A 16,218-nucleotide genomic window follows, 5' to 3' on the forward strand; every position below is an offset into this window, starting at 1 on the left:
TGCCGAGGCCAGGGGACACGCCCCCTGCCCTGCACGACCACTCCGGAGTTGCAGGGCAGGGGGGGCGTGTCCCCAGGCCTCGGCGATGCGCTGGACGGTCGCAGAGAAGGTAGGTCGATCGGGCAAAGGGGGAGGGATGGCACCTTCCAGCCGCTGCCATTCACACGGCAGTGGCTGGAAGCCGCCGTTTTCCAAAAACCTCGCTCAGGAAAATGGCGGCTTCGCGCCGCTGGGGAGGCGTGAGGGTGACGCGGCTGCGAAGCAGTTGTGCCCTCCATGCGAACAGCTCCCTGGGGACGGCATTTTTGCCGTCCCCAGGGTGCTGTATTGGGCCTGTGCGGAAAGGGCCACAGACACAGATAAACTGCACAGACACCCAGACTGAGTACTTGCATAAGCAGAGTTTGCTGTTCCTGTATTTAATGTAAATATTTAGTGTAAACTCACTTGCATCTCTGCCTTATTATTTGCTCTGCTAATTTCTTGAAATACAACACTTCTGATTCCCTCCTCATGCTGCTCTTGGGGTCTCCTATCCCTTCAGGACCGACATTTCAGAGGGATTTTTGGACTGCAGTGAATGGAAAGTCGTTGTGTCAGCAGAAACCTTCCTGCGGATCAAAACTATGATCACTAATGTAGGAAAGAAGATTGTTGTTCATCCAAAGCACATGGCTTTGATTTACAGATGTTACTGGAACAATGTTAGAACCAGGTACAGAGAGACAACTTCTGTGTTGCTCTGGTAACACATATGTAGGTTGGACATTCCAGATAGCCATGCTGATCCAAAGAAAAGTCCGAAACCAAAATCCACATAATACCTTTTACTAAGACCAACCAAAATGATGTATCACAGAGCTATTCATCAGGCTGCATATTTACAGGAGAAAGAGATGTTTCAGGCCATAATCTTGAGGCCTAGGGCAGGAGACATGTTTTGAGGTTTTGGAAATACATGTAGGAATGTGAGAGACAAAAGATCGCCAACAATTTCTGCAAAAATGTGGCTTTTCAGACATGATAGGAAGTAATCAATTAGAATGAAGCAAATATAACACTCTGATTCTTGTCATCCAAACCTGTTTGTGGGAAGCTCCATCCTGAAAACCAATATATTAATATTCAAAGATCAGATTTCAAAGTATCATATTTTTCCAAGTTAAAGTACACATGAACAGGAGACAGCTGTGTATGAGACAGGAGGCACATCTATGTTCTCATGCTCAAATTATATTAAAAAGTTCAGCCAGACAGCAGTGGATATTAATCTGACACCTTTCATTCATAAACTCCTAATATTCTTTGGAAATGTAAAGTATAGTATTTTGAAATCTTTTCCTGATGAGGAATAGATACGTTAATGTTTTGGGGAAGTTTGTTGGGTACCTTGTCTTTGGGGCAAAATCTTGAAACCTGAAGTTATTATATGAAAAATTGAAACTCCGGGTATTTTGGCACTGAATGTTTGAAAGCACAGTAGTCTTCTGTTGGAAGCAAATTGGTTTGCAGGCTCCATCTTTTCAACATCAAGATTGCTTGGAGCTTCTGAGAACCAGATTGCGTGAATAAGCAGGATTCATGTTTCCAAGGGCAGTTCAGATAAAAGGTCTCATTGCATATCACACAACTCCAATATCTGCCTTATCCTTAGTAGCTGTGTGACTTCCCAGGGTCTACATCTGGCTTCTTCTTTTTAAGAACTGAATAATGAGCAACCAAACCTGTGTTTGTCTGCAACTCAGAGGCGAAATGAGGGGAAACTCCGCCTGGGGCGCATGTATGCCCTGCGCCCCTGCCATAGCACTACCTACCCCTGCCCTGGAACACCCCTGGAATGCCCCCACCATGCCCCATCTGCAGCCTGGCCACACCTCCGCCGTGGTTCCGCCAGGGGCATCGTGCCCCCCTATCCCATTGGTGCTACGCCACTGCTGCAACTGAATGTTCGTTGCAAAGGGATAGCTGTGTCAGTCTGTCTCCGTTGGTGCTATGCCACTGCTGTCCCATTGGTGCTACGCCACTGCTGCAACTGAATGTTCGTTGCAAAGGGATAGCTGTGTCTGTCATAACAATTTTTTAAAAAAAATTCCAGTGGCACCTAATAGACTAATATTGAAATAAATATTGTTAGTATTTTAGGTGCTACTGGACTTTCTTTTCATTTAACTGAAACCATTTGGTGATGCCATTGTTTTATCAACTGTCTGATTATTTTCAGTTTATATGGTACTGAGAGACAACGAGGAGAGTTGTTGCTATGAGTTTTAATCACCTTGGTCCCGTTTTCCTGCTGGCAATTTTACTTTTTGGGACTCAAGGCCTTACCTTCCATAAGAAGAATGGCATTTAATATTTTTAACTATCTGGATGGGATCTCTGTTTATCTACATAGCTTTACATTTTATACTAAAATGTATTAATCTTGGGATGTATTACTGTTTTGGCTCTGGTTTGGCAAGTTATTTCTATATCAGTTGGATAAAACAATAAAAATAGCATCCTTTCTCTTGTTTGCCTCTTTATGTGAGAATGTAAGTATGGTGGGACTCTTCTGTTCTCTCTCTTATCTTACGGGGTCATAAAAAAGACGAGAATTGACAGAAACTACTACAAGGATTGTGTAATGTGGAATAAGGCACACATTTTAAAGTATCTACATGATGTTGTGTATTATTGTGCCCAATGTTGGAAACCGCCCTGGCCCCTTCCGCACATGCAGAATAATGCACTTTCAATCCACTTTCACAATTGTTTGCAAGTGGATTTTGCTATTCTGCACATTAACATCCAGCTGCAAGGTGGATTGAAAGTGAATTGAAAGAGCATTATTTTGCAAGTGCGGAAAGGGCCTCTGAGACTTTTAGGGAAGGGTAGTTAATTAATTAATTAATTAATTAATTAATTAATTAATTAATTAATTAATTAATTAATTAATTAATTAATTAATTAATTAATTAATTGCTCAGCGGTGTCATGTTGCTGGGCAGTTGGGTAACTGGACTTTTCATATAATGTTGATATTCATATAATATTGATAGAGTAAGAAGGAAATACCATAATGGATAGCTATGGTTGATTAAGTGAAAGCTATGAGCCAGATATATCAGTGGGGCATGGCTGAGCAAAAATAGTTCTCATGTATGTTCTGAACTGCTTAGGAATCTCAAGAATCACATATTGCAGCATCAGGCGGGTAGTATTCAGATATTCCTGCCATTTAATCGAAAATCAATCAGACTTGTTCTAATTTTCCTTTTCCGGTAACAGATGAAAAAACTGGCAAGACGACAGCAGCAGCAACAGCAAGATCAACAAAACACACAGCGACTCAGTTCTGGTACAGCTTGCCTCTTAAGCCTCTTCTGTCAGGGTAACTCTGGGTCTCCGCAGGACCTTCAGCACGCATAGTCAGGAATCTCAAAATGAGGAGGTGAACTCCCTTCTTGGGGAGGCCACAACAACTACTGGGCAGGACGATTTTTTTAGTTCCTCTCTTTTTTTAGTTCCTCAGGGTCAGATTCTGCATGTCCTTTATTGGGCCGGAAGGTGGAAGGTGGGAAGTGGGGGTGGAAAGGAGGACCCATCAGGGCAGTATGGGCTTTATTTGGGATTTTACCCAATTTTTTCAGGTTTCTAAAAACCAAACCTGCATACCTGAGGGACCGCCTCTCCCATATTGCCCCGGTAGGCCCCTCCGCTCCTCGGAGGAGGACCTACTCGTGATCCCTGGTCCAAAAACGATCAGGCTGGCCTCGACGAGGGGCAGGGCCTTTTCAGCCCTGGCCCCTACCTGGTGGAACAGGCTCCCTAGGGAGATCAGGGCCCCGCGGGACTTACAGAGTTTCCGCAGGGCCTGCAAGACGGACCTGTTCCACCAGGAGTTTGGCCAGCCTGGTTAAAAATACATCTACCGTGTCATCTGGCCTCCCGTGGGCACAAGGGGGGGAGGGGGGTAGCCAGATGACATGCCATCCACCCATTTTTAATGGATTCTGTTTTTAAGTAATTGGTATTTAAATTATGTTTTAATGTATGTTTTAACCTGTTGTGAACTGCCCTGAGCCCTCAGGGGGAGGGTCGTATATAAAACTAATAATAAATAAATATATATATAATAAAATATTAACAAGTAGATTGTGCTTTCTCCCTGTCCCAACCCTGCTGTCATTTCCCAAGTTCGCATGGACTTGGGAAATGGCAAGGGAGGGACCTTCAACTGAATGCTGGGAGACCTGCTCTCTCAGCCGCCATTTCCCAGGTCTAAGTAGACTTGGGAGACTGCATTGGGGATCGTTTCAACTGAATGCTGGATTCCAGCATCCAGATAAGGTTCTTGCCTCCGCCACCAGCATGTCCGGCTTTTTCGGTCCCAAGGTTATTTGACTCAGTAAATGAAAAAGTTGAAAAAATCTGATATGGCCATCCCCTGCAGGCCACCCCTAACTCCCTCCCCTCCCTCACTCCCATTCCCTTGCATGTCATCCCTCCCCATCCCTCCCCCCTCTCCCTCCGCTAGGATGGGTGGGCCATGTCCAGATGCCGTGGCCCCTCCCTTGCATGCCACCCCTCCCTCCCTCCCTTCCCTGCCTCTCTCCCCTTCCCTTGCAAGCCACCTCTCCTCCTCCCTCTGCTAGGGTGGGTGGGCCATGTTCAGATGCTGGACCCCCTCCCCCTCCTTTGCATGCCACCCCTCCCTCCCCTTCCCCTCCCTCCGCTAGAGTGGGTGGGCCATGTCCAGATGCCGATTTTACCAAATCACCACCCCTAATGGGCTATACTGTTTATACTGCAGCTAAAAAATGAAGAGGTTATTTTTGTGTAGTTTATCATGACTGTACATGTAGTGGAAATGTGGAAGTAAGAAACAGTTCACAAATTCTGGGCTTGGAAGTTCAGGGATTTCCTCACAAAAGTCAACAAGACAGTCAAGATCTAGTTCCTGCCACACAGGTAGGATGGAAGGGTATGATGAGTGAACTTTTGGAGAACTATTGCTTCTCTCCTTGTCTTCCAGCTCAGACAAACAGTGGAAGTAACCCTGGCCTTGAGGGTATTGTGAATTCATATACAATTTTGCCGCAGCCCCCACAAGAAATGCTGGCTATTGATCAAAGCATCTACAGCTCAGATCCCTTCCGGCAAGGACTCACTCCACCCCAGATGCCTGGGGACCACATGCACCCCTATGGTAAGCACTGAGAAAACTGCATGTTGTAGATTCGGATTGCAATCAGAGGAAAATTTGCATTTTTAATAAACCGTTCATTCCGGTGTGTTCCAATGGAATATTTCACAGGAAGCAAAAGGATCCCTCAATATGAGTTGAGGGACTGTCAAGATGCAATTATAGAAAGTCCACCTTACAAGGGTGATCCATGCAACCGTCACCTCTAGGCTTGATTACTGCAACTTGCTTTATTCAGGACTACCTTTGGGCTTGCTCTGGAAACTCCAACTGGTCCAGAATGCAGCAGAGAGGGTCCCAACTGGAACCTCGTGGTGGATTCAACCTGTGCTCTGCTAGCTGCAGGTGGCTCCAGGTGGAGTACCAGATCAAGTTCTAGTGCTGACGTACAAAGCCCTAAATGTTCTCGGATCAGTGTACCTACAAGACCGGCTCTCCCACTTTGACCCTCTGACCGGTGCTGTATCCTTCAAGCAATAACGTACTTGTGGTATCTGGCCTGAGGGAAGTCTGGTTGGCTTCAACCAGGGCCAGGACTTTCTTGATCCTTGTCCTGGCCTGGTGAAATGCTCTGTCTGATTAGACCAGGCCCCTGCAGGATCTAATTCAGTTCCACAGGGCCTGTAAGACAGAGTTGTCCCACCAGGCTTGTAGTTGAGGCAGCAACGGTTACCATCTCTGGCCTCACCCCACTATCCCCCCCATTAGGTGGTAATTTCTTTCCGTCCTCCCCCTCTTTTAAGACTGTTCTGGGCTCATTCAGAAATGGGATGTCTTAAACCATCTTAGTTGTGTTGGGATTTTGAATGGAACTATTGTTTTATAGTTTTATAGTGATTGTGTTTTATGCTGTTTTACAAATGGTTGTGAACCACGCCGAGCCCAAAAGGGAAGGGGTCGTACAGAAATTTAATCAATCAATCAATCAATCAATCAATCAATCAATCAATCAATCAATCAATCAATTAGTAAATTAATAATAACACAAAAGTGTGGGATTTCCTTCTTCCTTACCTAGTAGTTTTCAACATTATTTAAACAAGGATTTTACTGTGTGCTTTGTTTATTTAATGGATATGTATGTTTAAGATTTACATATTTATGGAAACTTATTCTAGGTCTGCCACCGCTGTTACAATATTCTTGTCTTTATGTTTATCCTTCTTGAGTTTTTCTTTTTTTAAGGAAATAAAACAATTTTTTTACATATTTGGTTCCTAAAAGTGGCTGGTTTGAAATTCTAAAGGCCAGAGGGAAGGTTCCTTGCACATGACATTGAAATGCATGAGGAACTATTTAAGGGTGCTACTTGGGGGAGGGGCAGTATATAAATATGATAATAAAAATAAATAAATAAATAAATGCAGTGGAGATTGAGCAGGAGGAACTTTCGGAAGGATTGTACCATCAATAAGACAACCTCTTTTGTTTATCTCACCTGAAGGTGTTGAGCCACTTTTCCACGACCTTGACTGTGATGACACATCCCTCAGCAACTTGGGCGACTGTTTCTTAGCGACCTCCGAATCTGGGCCCCTACAATCAAGAGTGGGAAACCCCATTGACCACCTGTATTCCATGCAGAGCTCTTATTTTACATCTTGAGGTGTTTGATGCCCTGTACAGACCTGGTTACTGAATTGTTTACAAGCCCCAGTTAGAGCGAAAAAGGAGGAAAAGGGTGAGCATTGAAAGGCTAAAGTGAAATTTGTTTCAAGAGGACTCCCGCAAAGCCGAGATCTGACGATTTCTTTACATATTTGAAAACCAGGGCCATTTGTGAAGACTATTTCAAAACTTTAATCTCTATTTCTTCACCAGTTTTTGGAATGAATGTGTTAAAAAATATCTGAGAGTAAAATTTTGAAAAAAAAATCTAGGACTTGGATTAAAATATTGGTTTTATTTAAGAAAGTTGCAGAAATTAGTGCTTCAGACGTTGACAAAGGCTGCAGCAAATATTCTCTGCTTTCAATTAATGGGTGGCAACTAGTGATTTTGGGTGGGATTCCTCCCCCCCCCCTCCCCGACTTTTCAAATATTCATTGTTTTGCAGTTCTGTTTGTTTCTCCTGGATGCTGTGCCTTTGGTTGTGTCTTTCACGGGGCAGTTGCTGCTGCTTCCTTCTTGGATCAGTCACATGTTGGTTCTCACCCAATCAGGCATCCTGTAGTAAATGCACCACAATTCTACATATATATCTATCCCATAGTCAAACAGATCTGTCTGCACAATCATGTAACTGAGGGATAGGGAGGGCAAATGGCAGCAGCAAACCGTTAAGCAAAGGTATTTTGCCAGGTGTGATGAAAACTGAAAAGGGGAGGCACTTTTGAAATGGCTGAACATGCAAAAAATAATTTGAAGTTTGAGCTTAGCCCTTGTTTCAATTTCCTCATGCACTATAGAAAACTGAAATTTTTAATATATATTCCTCCACAGTTGAACATGTGAAGCAACTGGCAAGAAGCAGAAATACTTGTGTGAGTGAATGAGTGTGTGTGTCCATGCATTTAGTGGTGTATGCTTGCATATAGAAGACACAGATACACCTAATATTGTATCAGATTTGTTCCTAATTACATCAGAAAACACTGTATGGGGAAAAAAAGAAAAAAATCCAAATTTATTTGGTGTGTGAATTGTATTTAAGCAATGCACTTAAGTTATGGAACGAAAAGACGCGATTTCAAATATAAATAAATAAATATGTTTTGTTTGCAAAGACTGAGCAACTGGGAGAAACCACTTTCACTGGTGGAGGCAATTTCATGCTTTCTGCTTCCTTGTTTTTTTTATTTTTTCCCCCCACAACCCTCATAAGCTTCCCTGCTTACCATCTGAGTGTGGATTCCCTTCAGAGAAATCAAAATAGCAACCCATGTATTTCTTTAGTGTGACCGGTTTGTTAAACCAGGGGACTCAGTACAGCTTCCTTTTTAATCTGACTCTTCAGTCCCTCAATCAGAGTATCCTACAACCACCAGAGAATGGAGTTCTTTCCACACATCCGTTCACTAGCATACTCTGAAACTGAACTTCCCTTCAAAATTTCTTCATGCTGACTCTAGAACTCTGCTTCTAAGCATCCAGCCAATCACAAGCAGTCCCTACTTAACTGCTTATGTGCTGCATTCCAATTGCAGTAAATATGGCAAAATGTTGGAATTTGTCACACTTCCTCTGCAAAGCAGCCCCAGTCTTCCTTGGTGGTCTCCTGTCCAAGTACCAACCCTCCCTAGCTTTTGATCTCTGACAAGACTAGGCAAGTTGTGCTAGTAGGGTTGTGATAAGCAGCATCGTTGCTGTAGCTTTCTTCGTATTTGGTTACAATATAGTTCAGGTCTCTAGCTTGGTTCCTTTAAGACATTACATTCAGGCTGATAAATACATATATTTATGCTTAAGTATTGGTGAAAGAATACTCAGTATACAGTTCTCCTTTATCTTAGTTAGAAAGTTCTGAGGTTACCCTCAGGTAAGTATTTCAAAACAGTTTCTGCTCACACAAACTATAAAGACAATCCCTTCACTAGTTGTCTTGCCCACATATTGTTTTCCAGAGCAGGAATTACTTCTATCTCTCAGAAACTCAATTTCCTCTCTTTCCTTTGTTAAAATTCCACAACCCCCATAAGTTTCCCTGCTTAGCATCTGAGTGTGTATTCCCTTCACAGAAATCAAAATAGCAACTTAGCTTCTGAGCTCTGACAATACCAGGCTAGTTGGGCTAGTAGGGTTGTGATAAGCAGCAGATTTAAGGCTGCAGACAGACATTCACTGGGATCCCACCCAAAATATTTACATACAGAACGATTTCCAATTGCAGGGTATGATTTTCTCAGCATCCCTTCACACTGCAGTATAAGACAGCTATCAAAATGCTTCTTCAAGGCAAGGGGAGAACCCCAAGGAATAGCATAAAGAGGTCTGCCATGGGAGTGGGAACAAGCAAATTTATCCCGACTTCCATCATCAGAAATCCTTCAAGAGATTCAACCCCACAATTGTTCTAGAGAGCAAAAGGCAGTTTGAAATTTTATTTATTTATTTATTTATTGTTTGGACTTTTATACCGCCCCATCCCCGAAGGGCTCTGGGCGGTGTACAACATAAAATATAAATATAAATAAATTACTAAAAACCTTTAAAACAGCGATGAGCAATAACAGTAATAATAATAGAGGCTTCCGACTGACCCCACTTTAAAATTCTCCCTGGGAGAGGGGGGGGAAGGCGGCGAAATGGTGCCCCCCCAGATAAAAGGGCCAGCAGGGGGGGCACCATTTCAGCGGCTGGTCCCTCCAAAGGCCCGGCGGAACAACTCCGTTTTACAGGTCCTGCGGAACTCGTTAAGGTTAATTGCTTGTAAGATCCTTGTCCTACTTCTTCGTCTGCTAAAAAGGGTTTGGTAGACTTTTGTCTCATGCAAAAACTTTCTGGGGCAAAAACAACAAGTGTGTACATCATGGAAATTACTGTCTCTCTCCAGCTGAAGACACACAACAGGAAATCTAAGGATGAACCAGCAGTATGATGGTAATCAATATGAATGAACTTTTGTAAAGGGTTGGGTGAATACGCAGAGAGACTTCAATCCGGGCTGCTAGCAATCATAGCTAAGCTAATATCTCTGACTGTTAAATGCTGGCCCCTGTCATCAAAAATTGGAATTTTCTATTGGGCCTAGGCTTGGAGATTCAGATGCAGCAAATCCCGGATTCAGCCTGAATCTGGGCACATTTGGGCATATTCAGGCCAAAATCGGCCCAAATATGTCTTGCCCAAATGTGAACGAATCTGAATGCGAGGCATTTGGGCTTTTGGGGGGATATTTTTGGGGTTTTTTTGCATTTTGGCCTGTAGGGGTGCATTTTTAAAACTAGCAGCACCAATGTTTCAGGGTACCATCCAGAGACTGACCTGATGATGTCACCCAAGTTTGGTGAAGTGTGGTTTGGGGGTCAAAGGTTATGGGGTCAAAGTGGGTAGCCCCATCCCCCATTGTTTCCAATGGGAGCTAACAGGAGATGGAGGCAACCCTTTTGAGGGTTCATAATTTTGCCCCCCTGGACTAAACTTTACAAAACTCTGGTGGTATCATCAGGATAGTCTCCAGATGTGACCTTGAAATTTTGGTGTCAGTAGCTTTAACAATGCATCCCTGACAGGCACCTCAAGAAATTTGCCCAGATTTTCTGCTCTGCAGTGCCTTGGCTCCATTGTAGCCAATGGGGAATTTCTGAGTGTGTAAGCAGGCTGCACATTTTTGAAGGTGGGGGCACCAGACTTTCAAGGTGACTCCAGGAGGCCCTCCTGGTAATAGTATCCAGACTTGGTGAACTTTGCTTCTGGAGGTTCAATTTTATGGGCCCCCAAAAGACTTATTTTGTTCCCCTGTTCCTACACATGAAGCCTACTGGCTGAGTTCTCTCAAAAGTCTCTTAACCCCTCCCCCACCACTCCTAGTTCACCAAGACTGGATGCTGTTACCAAGAAGTTCTCCTGGAGTCACCTTGACAGTCTGGTGCCTCTATGTTAAAAAATGTGCAGCCTGCACAGAAATTCCCCATTGGGTACAATGGAGCCAAAGCACTGCAGAGCAGAGAATTTTGGGCAATTTCTTGGGGTGCCTGTCAGGGGCGCATTTGTAAAGCTATCAGCACCAAAATTTCAAGGTCTCCTCTGGATATTGTCCTGATGATACCACGTGAGACTGGTGAAGTTTGATTCAGGGGGTCCAAAGTTATGGACCCCAAAAGCCCATTTCCTATCAGCTCCCAATGGGAACAATGGTGGATGGGGCACCCCCTTTGGGAGTTCATACCCTTTTTACCCCCAAACCAAACTTCACCAAACTCAGTTGGTATCATCAGAAGAGTCTCCAGATGATACCCTGACATTTCGGTGCCACTAGCTTTATAAATGCAACCCCTGCAGGCACAAATGTGGAAAACATGAAAAATACCAAAAAAGACGAACCTCAATTTTTCGGTATATTCGAAATATTCAGATATATCTGAATATGTTATTTGTCTTATTCGGGCATACAGATTTCATTTCATTTCATTTCCTAAACCTTTCATTGGCATCAATAAATACAATGTATGAAATCGAAAAGCAGTATAAAACATCTGAAATCCAAAAAGGATCAACAATCCAAAACCCTTCATAGGAATTCAGCAACCAGCTCCAAGATCTCAGTTGAACTGTTATTTAACAAAAAGTCCACATGTTAGGCATAGAATTCCTTTGAAGGGGGAATGATACATTGGAAATCAAGTCTAAAATCAAGATACTTAGGACAATCAAATAAAATATGCAACATCGTTTCAGGGGTATTGAAACAACAAGAACACACCCTGTCTTGTATCGGAATCCTCGAAAAGCGCCCTTGAAGAAGGGCTGATGGGAAGGAATTGCATCTGGTTCTGGTAAAAGCCCATCTTTTTGTTTTGGGTCGAATAGTACCTTTAGGTAACTATTTGGACTTTGGTATGGGTAATATTTAAATGGGCAGGTGAACATGCAGCCCCAACTCTCTGGACCAGAAATTGGAGCTCCTGATTAAAAAGGCGGGCTTTTATTGTTTGCATTATTTCATTGGGAGCTAGCATTAAAAAAGAGTCCCATGACAGATCCAAACAGGTCAATTTTCTTTCAGTGTGGTTCCACCAGTCAAAGCGTTGAATCTCAGGGAGAGCCAAGTGGAGATAACTATGTGAATCGATGGAAAAACAGAGTCTGATCACAAATTGGAAAGTTAAGAGCCAAGCTCTTGTGACTAGAAGATGCTGGCCTGCTTCTAGGCATAAAACTGTGTATGTTACGCAATGTGGGACTCCAAAAATTTGATATGAGAATCTCGACTGGATTTTTTCTAAGGCAGGGGTCCAGACATTAATCTATAGGGGGATCCCAAATAGCAGTTGTTGGATGATTTTTGCATTAAATAACTTTAATGCCGCTGGGAGAGCTTTAATTAGTGTCAAGAAACGGGGCTCAAGGCCAAGCAATTCCAGTTTTTGGAATTTTATGCTCAAATAAACCCGAATCTGAATTTTACTGAATTTCTAGGGTATTGACTAAGCCTAGTTGGGCCCTGCTTGTGTTCCTATCCCAAGACATCTGTTTGACCCTTGTTGGTAGAAGTGCATCACTGTGGGTCAAGAATGAGTGTTCTTGGATCCTTAGGTATAAGTTTCCATGGCACATTCCGCACATGCAGAATAATGCACTTTCAAACAGCTTTCAGTGCTCTTTGAAGCTGTGCAGAATAGCAAAATCCACTTGCAAACAGTTGTGAAAGTGGTTTGAAAATGCATTATTTTGCATGTGTGGAAGGGGCCCATGATTGCTGAAACAGGGCAATTCCGATCATCTTGAGGTGTTCCAAAGTCTATTCGGGACCATAGGCCACAATAAAATTCTGGAGGTTTCGATTGGATTGGTGGTGGAAAAGGCCTTTTCTTGGTGAATACTGAATGGTACAAAATCCTCCATGCCTACCAGCAGAGCAGTGACCCTACCAGCTGAACAAAGTATTATTGCATGGGGCAGCTTTTCTGCCCTTGTAGGGCCAGAAAAATTGCATCCACTAGGGGTAAGGTGGGTTTGCCATGAATATTGTGAATGTGTACTGCACTCACAAAAAGTAATGGTAGGCCTTTTCTGACAAACATTTGTCTCTCACAAAATAAGATTTGTATGGATATCTGCTCCCTTTGCACCTGTATTTACAAAAGGAAGACCATGGCCAAAAAAAAAGGTCTTTCTTTTGTAACATCTGAAAAGGAATAAATGCTCTTGAAAATCTGGGGATTCCTTCTGTTGTCTAATTTATCCTCTGTTGGACATCCTGTAAAGACTGGGGTCCTTTTTTAGGAGGAGGTGTCTCTGCAGACACCTGCTTTGTTCTTCCAGTCAAGGGCAAAGAAGGGGAAGGCATGGAGGAGTGTGTTTGACCTTCCATTCTCGGATGTAACATTAAACAAACAAAGGGCCATTATTCTGTGAAGCTGCATGATGGCCAACAGGAGATGGGCAGAGATTACTTTTCAGGTAAGGATGCTGATTAGATGCTATTGATAGGAAGGAACAAGCGTGCTCTCAGCAAGATTGTGTTAATGAAGTAGCTTCCAGCAAAAGAGATTATGAATCACCCTGCCAAGAAAGAGAGAGCAGAATGAGGCACACAGATTTCTCTGAAGTCCACTGCAGAGGTGGTTTGACCTTAGACTATGAAGTCCTATAGAAAGATGGTATAAAGACGAGCTTTGCAAACATGTCGGATTTGAGCTGATAGAATCTCACCAAGTGCCTTGCTTTACTGTCCCAGTGCAGTCTATGCTTAGTTCTTTCAGAAGCTTAGATTTGTTGCTTAAGCAACCAAGGAGAATCTCTGTACTCCACCCACCAATGGAGCAGGACTCTCACTTTGACTTTAAGAACCTGAGTTCCCTTGCCTGCCTGCATTTCTCAGCCACAACTTAGCAAATACACCTGAAACATGCTGTGAGCACCTGTAGACAGGGTTAATGTGCATAAGAAAAGTCACAGACAATAGAAAGTCATAGAATCATAGGCTGATTCCGCATGGGCCAAAAACAGCGGTGTGAAAACAATATAAACCCTTTTACACTGTTTTAAACCCTTTTACACCATTTTCACACTGTTTTCACACTGCTGTTTTTGGCCCATGCCAAAATCAGCCATAGAGTTGGAAGAGTCTCCAAGGGTCATCAAGTCCAACCCCCTGCAATGCAGGAACACACAATCACTCCTGACATATGATCATCCAACCTCTGTTTAAAAACCTCCAAAGAAGGAGACTCTCCCACTCTCCGAGGCAGTGAATTCCACTGTCGAACAGCCCTGACCGTCAGGAAGTTCTTCCTAATGTTTAGGTGGAATCTCTTTTCCTGCACCTTGAATCCGTTACTCCATGTCCTAGTCTCTGAGGCAGTAGAAAACAAGCTTGCTCCCTCTTTGACATGGCATCCCTTCAAATATTTAAACATAGCTATCATATCCCCCCTTAACCTTCGCTTCTCCAAAAATCCCCAGCTCCCTAAGCCTCTCTTCATCAAGCATGGACTCCAGACTTTTGTCGCCCTCCTCTGGACCAGTTCCAGCTTGTCAATATCCTTCTTAAATTGTGGTGCCCAGAACTGTACATAATATTCCAGGTGAGGTCTTGTGAGTTAGGGCTGAGCTATTAAGATTCCAGAGCTGCATTCCTGTGCACACTTGTGATTGAGCCCCATTGGGACTTCCAAATAAATATGCATAAAGCTGAGATAAAAGGTATTTATATCAGCCTATGTTTCTGGCCCGGTAGATCAAGGGTGATCTTTGGTGGGGTAGGAGATAATCCAGTAGTTCCTGGAGATTTTATGTAGTCTTTCAAGGGGAGAAACTGAAAGTACCTATTGTGAGGGCAAAGCTAGGTTTGCCGACTTTCATGTGGAGCCTGGTATTCTCCTGGAATTACAACTCCAGACTAGAGAGACTGGTACCCCCAGAGACAATGGTAGCTTCCGCATGTGGATTCTATTGTATACCATAGAGTCTAAGGGAAATCCATTCACTGAGTTCCCCGTCCACAGGTACCGCCCCTAAATGTCCAGGAATTTCCCAGGCTACAGTTGGCAACCCTAAGCACAGCTAGATGTGAATTCTGGCTTAGGAAATTCCTGAAGATTTGGGGGAAGTGCCAGAGGAGGGGACAGTTTGTGAAGGGGAAGAGCTCCGCAAGGAAGTGATGGCCCATCCTGTGACGGAGCATCCAGGTCAAGCATCAACTCACCCAACTCCTCCCCTTCCTGTAAAGACGCTTCCTTCCACCAAAATTCAAAATTTAAATTTCCCACCTCATATCGCTTCGTTTTCCCTTGCCGTAACATGACTTATGGGTTTCTGTCAGCATGTTCTTGGCATGTCATTCTAGCTCTTTGATCCCGAATATTTTTTGCTGCTGTTACTGGCTGCTAACCTAAACAAAACAAAAACCCTCTGAGGACCCACAGAAAGATGCCAGCCAACAGCAGCCCTATCCCTCTGTCAATTCCCACCCGTATTCTGTTCCTTAGTGTCTTTACAGGAATGATCAGGAAGAAAATTAAGCTGTACTGGTAGGTAGGAGGGTGGAGGTGTTTGTGTGTGGGGGGGGCAGTGGTGGGATCCAAAGATTTTAGTAACAGGTCCCCATGGTGGTGGGATTCAAACTGTGGCGTAGTGCCAATGGGGCTGGGTGGGACATGACGGGGGCGTGGCTGGGCATTCCGGTGGTGGGGCATTCCTGGGCGGGACTGTGGCAAGGACGCAGCCGCTGCGCCGGTCCTTGGGCAGGAAACGAATGAACTCAGGCGCAGGCTGCCACGCACGCCGGTGCACCTCCTGCTAGACTGCTTCAAGTTCTGCGCGCTACTGCTGAGAGGAGGGCATAACTATGGCAAAAATCACGTGGCAAAATCACCAATTAGTAACCCCCTCTTGGCACACACAAATAATTAGTAACCTACTCTCGGGAACCTGTGAGAACCTGCTGTATCCCACCTCGGGGAGGGGGGGGGGACAAGGCACAAGGGAGAGCAATTTATTTGATCTTTTAGATCCCAATGCATTTCACAGCAAGTTTTGTCAGGATACCTCAAGCAGGAACTTCTCTGACACCCACCTTGCGTAATTGAAAAAGATTCAGTTAGTTTTTTCCCCTAAACTCTACTATAAATTGTAGGAGAAATTCTGGAGCATCCACCTTTGGTAGCCATGCTCTAAGACTGCTATCCTTCCTGGATTCTGTTTCATAGTGACTGTCCTCCAAAGCTGCCATTTCCCACCACTGAAGTTCACAGCTCCGCTATAATTCTGGAAGAATTCCTGGCACCCTCCTGAGGTTGGTAACCCTTGGCACAACAAATAGCAAAACCTCTCAAGCCAGAGTGAAAACAGCTTTTCTTCCTGATTCAGGCCCTTCATCCAGAGATTGTATTCCTTCCTTTGGAGGTCCTGAGAAGAGGAAGCTTCCA

At 43.9% G+C, this 16,218-nt stretch overlaps 1 protein-coding gene across 2 annotated transcripts in view; it reads left to right on the forward strand.

The window, feature by feature from the left end:
* The window catches only part of LMX1A (LIM homeobox transcription factor 1 alpha), an 85,253-nt gene extending 77,340 nt beyond the window's left edge, over nucleotides 1-7,913 (forward strand). For both annotated transcript variants that reach the window (XM_048495821.1, XM_048495822.1), the window contains 3 exons: nucleotides 3,271-3,340; nucleotides 5,018-5,191; nucleotides 6,633-7,913. In XM_048495821.1, coding sequence (XP_048351778.1) covers nucleotides 3,271-3,340; nucleotides 5,018-5,191; nucleotides 6,633-6,793 — 405 coding nt within the window. In that variant the 3' untranslated portion in view covers nucleotides 6,794-7,913. The remainder of the gene's footprint in view (nucleotides 1-3,270; nucleotides 3,341-5,017; nucleotides 5,192-6,632) is intronic.
* Nucleotides 7,914-16,218: the final 8,305 nt, after the last annotated feature.

This window comes from Sphaerodactylus townsendi, linkage group LG05 (genome assembly GCF_021028975.2).
Source record: "Sphaerodactylus townsendi isolate TG3544 linkage group LG05, MPM_Stown_v2.3, whole genome shotgun sequence".
NCBI lineage: Eukaryota > Metazoa > Chordata > Lepidosauria > Squamata > Sphaerodactylidae > Sphaerodactylus > Sphaerodactylus townsendi.